General features: G+C 40.6%; 2 protein-coding genes across 2 annotated transcripts in view; both read left to right on the top strand.

The window, feature by feature from the left end:
- The first annotated feature begins 672 nt into the window (after positions 1-672).
- On the top strand, positions 673-3,271 carry LOC112146713 (perforin-1). The gene is made up of 4 exons (XM_024272684.2): positions 673-1,370; positions 1,466-1,604; positions 1,683-1,897; positions 2,050-3,271. Exons 1-4 carry the CDS (start codon positions 823-825, stop codon positions 2,948-2,950), a joined length of 1,803 nt encoding a protein of 600 aa, XP_024128452.1. The 5' UTR covers positions 673-822; the 3' UTR covers positions 2,951-3,271.
- A 735-nt stretch (positions 3,272-4,006) lies between these two features.
- The window catches only part of LOC112146979 (perforin-1), a 35,183-nt gene continuing 28,786 nt past the window's right edge, over positions 4,007-10,403 (top strand). The window contains exon 1 of the mRNA XM_024273082.2: positions 4,007-4,119. The gene's annotated coding sequence lies outside the window, so the exon portion shown is untranslated. The remainder of the gene's footprint in view (positions 4,120-10,403) is intronic.

Below are 10,403 nucleotides of genomic sequence, written 5' to 3' on the forward strand. Positions count from 1 at the left end.
GGCACTCCCATGACCTCGAGCGGGACAAGCGGCTAAGAAGATGAATGAATGATGGATGCAAACATTCTCTGAAATATAGTAATAAAAACCTTTATTAGCAAACCAAATTTACTTCACTAACTTCTTAAAAGGTCCGAAGTGCTTCATATTCACACAAACACACATTCACTTACTAATTGGAGCTCTGCTGCCAAACACTGGTTTCACATAACCGGTGGTTTTGTTGGTGAAAAGACCGTAGGTCTATAACCACCAAAAGCAACGTCAGGTTCAGTGTCTTGCACAAGGACACTTTTAAACACAAATATTGTTCACCTTTGGCAATTTAGTTTTCATTGATTTGCATGAATAGGAAGTTTAATTTTTTTTTTTATGAATTATGGTAGTGAATACAATTTTCAATTATTTTTTTTAGAAAGGTCTGTGCACAAACAGATAAAAGTTCCAATAAACCAAATCAAAAGGAAATATATCAGAAAAAAAGAAGGAAAGACAGCTATATCAAATCTAAGTCACATAGTTGTACAGCAAGACTTCATCTTTAGATTTACATTGAGTGAACGAAAACTCTTCGGGGTGGCTGGGAGTCAAACCTTGATTGGAACTTTTCAATTTACTTAGTGGTCGCAAACAATTTGTGAACAAAAAAAATTACAAAAGAATATAGGAGAGTGAAGGCGCTATGTGATTCAAAAGGTGCTTAAACAATAAACGTTTGTTTGAAGAAAATATGTGTCTATAATTTATTATAAGGTTTTTTCTGCTTGACTTGTAAAGAGAAATGTATTTTGTTGATCTTAACAAAACCAAAACTTGTTTTAAATGTTACAGGCGATCAGCATCATGTTGCCTGTGAAACTTTCCCTCTTCCTTCTGCTGTTCTTTCCCAAGTGCACATTTGAGCTGTGCACAGAGGGGACACCCGAAGAATGCAAAGAGGCAAGCCCCATTCCAGGTTCAAATTTAGCCGGAGAAGGCTTCGACATCACAAGTTTGGAGCGTAAAGGAGCTTTTGTGATCGACATGAATCAGTGGAAAAAAAAGGATCAAACTTGCACCCTGTGTATCAACCCTTACTTGGAGAACAGAAAGCAGAAGTTGCCTCTCTCTGTGGTGGACTGGAGGGCGACGCAATCCTGCAGCGCAAAAGTGTCAAGTAAAATTTACAAATCCAGCGAGTCTCTGGTCGAGTCTAGCACCTCTTCTGTTGAAAACAACTGGAAGATGGGTCTAGATGTGAAGACGTTAGACAAAAGTGGGTCTTTCATGCTGGCTGGTACCCATTCCAAACTTGCTGGATACTCCATGGACAAAACAAAATCAGATAAATTCAGCTTTACAGCCCAAGGTCTGTCTTGTGAGTACTACAGGTAAGATGGCTCCAAAAACTATTTTAACTAACAATCTTGGGGAATACTTTCACATCTTAAACCATATTCTCCTTCCTGTCGATCTCTGCTAACAGTTACCGTGTATCCAAAGCCCCAACTTTGCAAAAAGAATTTGTCGATTCAGTGAACCAGCTTCCTAGAGTCTACAACGAATATAGCAAGGACAGCTATTACCATCTGATTGACACTTTTGGCACCCATTACATCACCAAGGTGAACTACGAAAGAAACTATATTTGACCTGGGGGGCTTGAACTCAAATAAAACACTCTCACTAATGTTTCTTTTCAGGTGAAAATGGGCGGGAAGGTTCAGGCAGTCACCAGCATCCGAGAGTGTGAGGCCCACCTGGACGGAATTGAAGTGAATGAGGTGGACATGTGCCTCAAAGTTGAAGCGTCCGCAACTGTAAAATTAAATACGGGTTCAACTGAATCTCAACAATGCAAAGCAAAAAAGGACAAGTTGGGGAGAAAAATATCATTCTCCAGCCACTTTAACGACAGGTATAAATTTATATCAAAAAACAACATTAACGAGTTTGATATATGTATTTTTACATTTTGTTTTCAAATAAGACAAGACAAGTTGTCTTTGTTTATATTTGGTTGCTATGCCAAACCCCAAACGATTTATTAAACAATGCCTTTCTTAACAGGTTTACAGAAGTAAGAGGAGGTCGGACAACAGAACCAGACCTAATCTTCTCTGCCAACAAAAATCCATCAGCCTACAAGGAATGGCTGAACTCTGTGCCACAAAATCCCGACATAATTTCGTATTCCTTGGATTCCCTCCATTTGTTAATCCCTAAGAGTAACCATATGAGAGAAAACCTGCGCTATGCTATTAGCCATTACATCCTGGAGAAAGGCCTGTTGAAGAGCTGCACTGGTCCCTGTAAGGCAGGTATCAAGAGTAGTTCAAGAGAACCCTGCGTCTGCCAGTGCCACAATAACCCTGCTGTGACCTCAGACTGCTGCCCAGCTGAGAGGGGCAAGGCCCGCGTTATCATCACTGCATTACGAGCTACTAACCTATGGGGAGATACTACCACTGCCACAGACGCCTATGTGAAAGTGTTTTTTGGTAAACTGGTCGGTCGTGCTCCTGTCATCCTCAACAATGACAACCCAGTGTGGAAGATGCCTCTTGACCTCGGAACCCTGGTTCTGTCTGACATATCTAAACTGAAGTTTGAAGTTTGGGATGAAGATAACACATGGAATGATGACCTGCTTGGAAAATGTGAGCGAGATCTGACAGCAGGCATCAACAGTGGTATGTGCAACCTCAATAATGGGGAGTTATTCTTTAATTGGAAAGTAGAATGTGCTCCAAATCTGGGTGGTCGTTACTGCCAGAACTACCAAAGGAGTCCAATGAATGAAGACCTGAAGGGGCTGTACAGGTCCAGGCACTCCCGTCCTATTCCCAAATACTTCCTCCAACAGATGGGTGTGTTTGTCAACGAATCCACTTCAAGGAAAAGCCAGAATCTCATAAAGATCTTTGACGTCAACAAGCATTCCAACTCTAGCGAAGAGAATTTCCTTTAAACCGGATCAGTATTCATCATTTTTGTCACATGGCAAGATTAATGGTCAAGTATTCTGCATGTTTTCTGCAGCTTTTACACATTTATTGAGCTTGATGAAACTTTAATTTTTTTTTTCGTTAGCATTTATAATTTGATTGAAAATGGAAAGATTTGCATCACTAGAATGATTTTTTAAAATTATGCTCCTATCTTCCTCTTTCTTTAACTTTCACCGCTTTTCAGCAAATGATTCCAGAGGGGTTCACAGCTGGAAGTATTTTGACAGTTCTGTCACTGATGGTTTTTACTGCCATCGGTTTCCTGTTTAAAATAAAATCAATAAAGAGTGTGACAACCTTTTTCTGGTAACTACGCTTCTGTTTTTTTTGTTTGTTTGTTTGTTTGGTTTTTTTTATTCTTTGGCTGGAAAGCTTTTACAATATCAATGATGTGAACAACTATATTTTTTTGTCTTATCTTTTTGAGACCAATGTTGGATCATTCCCTTACTGTCTCCTTAAATAAATTAAACCTAAAGCACCAATGTTTCCTGCTTTGACAGGAAAGATGGTTGACTTTTTTTTTTTTTTTTCTTCTTCTTTTCTGATTAACCTTAGCATCAGAATGAAGCTCCCCGAAAACAGGTGTTGCTGCTTGGTATCATTTCATTTTTAGTTTTGTTTTATTTTATCTTATTTTTTTAGTATTGTTCTACCCTTATTATTGACAGAAAAAATGCATATAAACTTGGGTTTAAAAGAAGAGCAAAAATGTACTAGTAGTACTGAAACTACTTTACCGACGTAAACGCCGCCAGTTCCGCTCCTCCACTGCGCTGTTTCGGAGTGTCCACCCTGCACGGCAGCATCGGGGGGACTCACCATTAGGGAAACATAGGCAATTAAACTAAACACTTTAATTCTTTCTAAAACAATTTCCACGCTCACTATTATTTAACTTTGTCATCAAAAATACACAAATAAACAAAGTATCCCCGAAATTGCATAAGAGGGCTCGTTTTAAAGTGCTTCGTCCTCCCCCGTCTTTCCGCAACAATGGACTATTCCGTCAACAGCAAGTTAGCTAGCAGAATGGCTTGCTAATTTTAAATGGTCAAAAAAGCGGCTGTGAAAAAAAGAAAAGGCGAGGAGAAAGCGAGATATTTAAAGCTACACTTCCAAAGTGAAGGTAGGAAGTCAAAAATAGATTTAAAGAGCTTTAAAAGATGAATAAATAAAAGAGGAAAATTGGACAGAAACAGCGAGGAAGGTGCAAACAATGGAGCGGAAGTAAATTACAATTTTGAGAATATATATATATATATATATTCTTGTTTGAATCCACTCTCCATAATTAGAGAATTGTAATATGAAATGATCATGACACAATGTGTAATTCATTTCAGACTCACTGTGTGGCGCTGTGGGTTAATTTTAATATTAACCTATTCGTCTTTCATAGGTTCCTCATTTGCACTTCCAAATTTGTTGAGCAGACTCAAAACGTTAAAGTTGACGGCACAATTTTTTAAAGATTCCCACCAATGAAAACTGAATTAGGTGTTTTTAACACGTTCTTTAACATGATACAACTATATATATTTGAAAAGAAATACGATCAAAACTGCATTTTTGAGTATTTTCCTTATTCACATCATGGTGAATCAGGAACAGATGAAAAATTATGTTTGAAAGAGCTTGTAGTCGTTTGTAGAAAATACATTCAGCAGGCCTCAAGCTACTGCTATGCTCCATTCTGATACATTTGCAAACAAATCCATTAACATCACCTGATTCCAGTGGCGGGCCGTCAGGGCCTGCAAGGCCTTCTCTGCTGGCCTAAAAATATCTGAATCACAGACTGATATTAATTATTATTTATTTCCGTGAATACGTATTCTATAATTCCAAATGCTCTGTCTTCGTCCTTTCATTGCTGTCTCCCTGGTTGCGCTGCTTCCAGACGTGTATTTTCCTATTTAAGCATTAACCAATCACATTGCAGCACCATTTGTTGCTAGGGTCAAAGAAATCTGCCTGGAGGCCTTCACAATCAGTTCAGCGGGCCCTGTAGCATAAAATAATTGTCGACCAAACTGTTGCTTCAACCAATCAGATTTGGAGTAGGCGACACCAAGGCCCTCTAGCAGGCGCACGGAAACGTCATAATTTTCACGAGCTTTGATTGGGTAGTCGGAGAGTGTACTATGCAGAGCTAGCAAACTGCATCTGTAGCGACTCAGCGAGCTGCACCAGCAAATGTATCGAGTGGATTTAATAGCTTTACTGCCAAAGCCATTTTCCAGACAGACTTTTCAAGAAAAGCTAGACATTGTTAAGCAAAGTCGGGCAACTCTGAAGCTAGCAAGCCCGTCACGACCGGGAGAAGGATTTGAACGCCACTTTCAGTCCTAACTACTAGCGGTACCTTCATTTCGGGGGCGCGGTGAAAGCGCTGGATCCACAAACAGAGGAAAGTCATCACGGAGAGTGACACAGATTTAGACTTCCACCTGTCCACTAATGACGTGTTTGGTGGACAAAACAACCTGATCAGTGCGATCGGAGGAGATCAGAAGGGGAGTTATTAAAGCCCTGTTTGTGTCTGTTATGGTGGATGAGACGACAGACGCAAGTAACGCAGCGAAGCTCGCTCTGGTTCTGCGTTATGTGACGGACACAGGTGCAGAGGACCGGCGTGTCGGGTTTGAAGATGTTACCAGTGGAAAGCGAGCCGATCACATTGCTGGTCTCATCGTCCAATTTTTGGGTAAAGTTATAGCACAGTTTTGTCTGGCACGGGTAAAGGAGTTCCGTGACTCCGTTGAGCGGGAGTGAAGCCGATACGAGGAAATCTACGAGGTCCCTGAACGCACCGCGGGCGCTCCCAGCGCACGAAGAGGTGCAGCGCAAAATCCTCGCACGCACTACCGACAATATTATCTTCCAGACACAGACCAGATTTCAAAATCACAAAAACTGATGTTTGTCTCCCTCCTCGACCACAAGAGGCTTCAGGAATACCAGAACATTTCCCGCATGCAGCCTTTTCCAGCTTATCACAGCCACGGAACACTTTCCATCTGCGAAACGCACGGATTCTGCACGACAGAGTGATTGAAATCTTGAGGAAAGAAAGGATGGATTTTGTGTTTAAATAATCTGGATTTTTGGTGAGTAAAATTTTACTATATCCCTACATAATATTGAAATTTTATCAGGTTATTTTTTATGCTTTTGGTGTGTGTGTGGCAGCTGTACCTGCACTAGAAGTTTTATTGCCAGAAAATAGTTATTGAGGGTTGGATTTTGTCCACACGTACCCGGGTATCTGCTAAAACGAATATATTTCTATACGTTTCGGCCTATCGTCCACACGAAACCGGAGGTTTCAGTCACTGAAAACGATGGTTTTGGAAAACTCCGGCTAAAGTGAAGATTTAGGAAAACTCCGGTTTTGCGTCTGCGTGTGGACATGAATAACCGGTGATTTGCGTTTTTAAACGTCACTTTTTGCGACAATTAATGCATACACTTCAGTACTAGCTGCGTTTCCATTACACATTTGCGCAAAGCTTTATCTAACTTCTAGGAATTTTGAAAAAAACAATGATTGGAAATGACACTGTTTCCATTAAATCATCATTTTGCGATAAAGCACAAACCAACTCACGCGATAAGTCATTAAAAACACAACGATGAATGAGAACAAATATTTTTTTTATTTGATTCACTAAAAAAGGAGCATTGCGGTGACGTCACAGCTCTGTCTGGAGAGCGCGTGCCGCACAGAGTCTATTGACAGTATCAGGTGAGCGTGAGAAACCTGTTCAGCGGTTTTTTTTTAAATAACCATTCCAGCAAGTAAGCTGCTGGACCTTTTTCTGTTTAAAAACACGACCAGATGCATTTAAGTTTCTGTCCCTGCTCTCGCGCTTTTCCTCAAACGAGATTTCAGCATCTTCAGGCTCCAAGCTGCAGAAGTGCAGCTGCAGATGAAGCTGTTCACAGACACACAAAGAGGCGCATCTATTTCGAAAAAAGTGTTTCCAAAGCAGTTTTGCGAAAAATGTCTGTTTCGATACGCCCCAAATACCACCTACTGTAAGCGCATAAACTTTTTTTCGAAAAATGCGAGTTTTTTCGAAATTGTGGTGTTTCCATTAGAAGGATTTATTATCGAAATTCCAATTTTCCACTGTCAACTACTGTTCTGACAAGCTCATAACCGCGTCTAAGAGCGTAAGTATGCGGGGACGTGTGGATGGAATTATTTTTAAAACGATCACATGTGGACGCAACACTTTTTTCTAAAACGGAGGTCAGCAGATATGCGTTTGTAGAAATACCCGCTACGTGTGGACATGGCCGGAGCACTACTGAAGGCTTAGGTGTGAAATGCACGGCCCGCCACTGCCTGATTCAACATTTTTGTTGCACTGCTAAAGTTAACTTGGGGTTTTGAGGGGTTATAACTTACTGGGATAGTGTGTAAGTAAAGGGATTCTGGGAAATGAGTGCAGGCTTACTCCCTGCCAACGGTTCTGGAAAAATCTAAGGCAAATTTCTGATATACGTTCTGCAGAAGCTATGTCCTAAAAAAAATGACAGTTTTTCCTTTAATCTTTCCTAAAAAGAAGAACAACAGCAGAATCATAATCAAAAGATAACTGGGAAAACTTGTACTTTAGATCAAAAGATGATTGGAGTGGGTCTTTAATCTTTATGGTTTAAAGTCAATTTTCCCGTTTGTGTTGTTTTGTGTTTAGTGCAATAAAGCTAAAGCCACGTTGCAGCTAGCTCACCATGTTTGTCATGAAGTCAGTCAGGGATGGTCCTCTCAAAGCTCTTGGGGTTGGTTGTCACAAGTCACCAACCACTTACAATGTTTTCCAACTGTGGGTTTGCAGACAGTGATATATTATTTAAATACTTGCATTTGTCACAGCTGTGCCTGATTAAAGCATAGCCTATGAAGTTTAGGGTTTCCTGCTTTATAGCACTTCACATTTTCCTACCAGATGATGGCACTCCTGGATGTTGTAACCCTTGTGCCATCCTTGGCATGATTCATTTTAGACGTGAGAGAAGTAAGTAAGAATGTCAACTTTTTTTGGATAGCATCTTTTAAATATAAAAGCGCAAAGTGCTTTACAGAGTACAACAGTGAAGGTTAGAGAATTGCATTAAAAGAGTAAATAAAATCAGGTACAGAGCAATTAAAGGAGCGTCTTCAGCTGTTTTTTTAAAAGACTAGACATTGTAAGGTATCGGTCTTTCTGAAAATGAGCAGAATCAAACTTTTTGTTTCTTTCTTGAACATCTTTTGAATGGCAAGATGAGCCACAAGTAATTTTAAAGTCAACTTCATTAAAAAGTTTACCTATTGGTGCATTCACACCGGATGCGGCATTAGTGGCAGAGGCATCGAGTTTCAATATTAAGTCAGTAAAAAGATCCAATCTGACGTGCCGCAGCGCGATTTGGGTGTCAGGTTGACGTGGTGCGTCAGCCAATCAGGGACTCAGCTTTAGGCATGTGTCGTTTTCGGTGACTATATCAAAGGGTAGAAAAGGAGATTCTGAACTACCATCCATTTTCTTAACCCAGGGGGGTCGGGGGGTTGCCGCAGACTGATGCAGTTACTGTTAGGTGAAGGCGAGATCCCCCCTGGACAGGTCGCTAGCCTGTCACAACGCCTATTGAGCTGGATTAACGGCTACACTAGCCAGATACCCGGTGGACAGTTTAGCGAGTGAGCTCCGTTGCCAAGGCTACAGCAGAGCTGATATCAACCGCCACCGCGCAGGCGCCCGGCAGAGCTAGCTATGTCTACTGCCCAGGCTGTGGGTCTCTGGGCAGCAGAGCCCTCTGCCTGCCCGCTGGCGGTTAGCTGCCCAGCAGCCCGGAGAGCACCCGCGTGTGCTGTTGTAGGGGGCAAGATTGTTCTAGCTTCATGGGCTTGTGATGTTTTCTTATTTTCATCAAGACAGTAATAGAAAAATCCCCCAGTTTTATTTTTATTTTCCCTCTATTGGGTTAATGCTTAAACTGGACCACAGACAGACAGAAGTGACATTTAAAACGGTCCTGAGGTGCACCTCTTGGTGCACAAGTGAAGCACCCAAAGAGACTGAAAGATTTGGTGAAAACAAATACAGCGATGTGTTTGCAGGGGGCTCTGTAGAGCTCTCCAAAACATATTAACTCCAGTCACTCTCTCAACATTATCTATGTTTTCCATGATGTGGCAACTGATGAATTCCAGAAGAACTTTGGTGGTTGCTCTAGGGCAGGGCCGTCAAGGCTAAAAGAGAGGCGGCAGACAAGATTTTGATGCACCTACCATGTCCAGTGTGAAAATCCTGTTTTCATCCTAAAATATACTGTTCTGTCACTGAATGTAGTCAGGGTGGAGGGCTCACAGCTCTGCCTCAAAGCCTCAAACAGGCAGTGCACCTCTACCAAACACCTTTCAGGAGCCATACCCACAACAAGGTAGAAAAAAGAACGCCACCGTAGAAGGAGGGAGTTGGCTCTCATAACGATGGAGAAGATGTGGGAAAACTCTGGAATAGAGAGATTCTTTGGTGGAAAAGGTAGAGCAAGGGTCAGCCTTCATCTGAAAGATTTGTTGTAACAGATTTGGAGGAATTGGTTGGAACACCTTATCAGCAATGATATTTAATCAAAAATGTATTTTCTCCCGTTTTTTTCTATTTCTCATGTGTCCTATAAGAAAGTTATTTATTGCAAACATGTAACGTTTTCAGAGCATTTATTTTTTTAACTCCATCTAACAGTTACTTCTAATGTCCCCTTTTATTCAGGACTTACCAGTCTTTGTGGAACTTCAAGTGTCGGATGACGTTGGTTGTTATTGGATCTGTCGGTAGTTATTTTATCCGCATGTTCTGCGAACTGCAAAGTGTTTTTTGTTGACAACCTATACGCTTTATACTGGAATGTAATAATACCACACAACAGGAACTAGTGCTTTGATTGACAGATTGCCTACATTGACCCTGTCATTGAAATTTGATTCATTGGATTGTTGGATCAAACTAACATGGACTTAATTTGATCAAATAAAATAAAATAAGAGCACCTCTTGAACTTAAACTGTGTCTGAATCTGCATCTGTCTCTTCTGAGTGTAAACATGTTTCTTTAAACTTCTTAGCACATTCATGTTTTTAAAAGAGCCAAACATTTCTGTGTTCAGATAGAAAAGTTTAAATTGAGTGTTGGGAGGTTATCACTTCTGTATTCTGCAGCATTACAATAATTAAAAGAAAAAAAGGAATTCTTTTTTGTTTTTTTGCTGCCCTAAAAACTCTTCGCTGTCTGTTATTTCATTTTATTCATGTCCAGTTAAACTTTTGGCAGTAAATACAATGAAACACAAAATAAAAAAGACTTGCAGAAAGGTCGCACCAAAGTTTTTATGAGTACAACATGATTAAACCACTTC

This window comes from Oryzias melastigma, linkage group LG8, assembly GCF_002922805.2.
Source record: "Oryzias melastigma strain HK-1 linkage group LG8, ASM292280v2, whole genome shotgun sequence".
Taxonomy (NCBI): domain Eukaryota; kingdom Metazoa; phylum Chordata; class Actinopteri; order Beloniformes; family Adrianichthyidae; genus Oryzias; species Oryzias melastigma.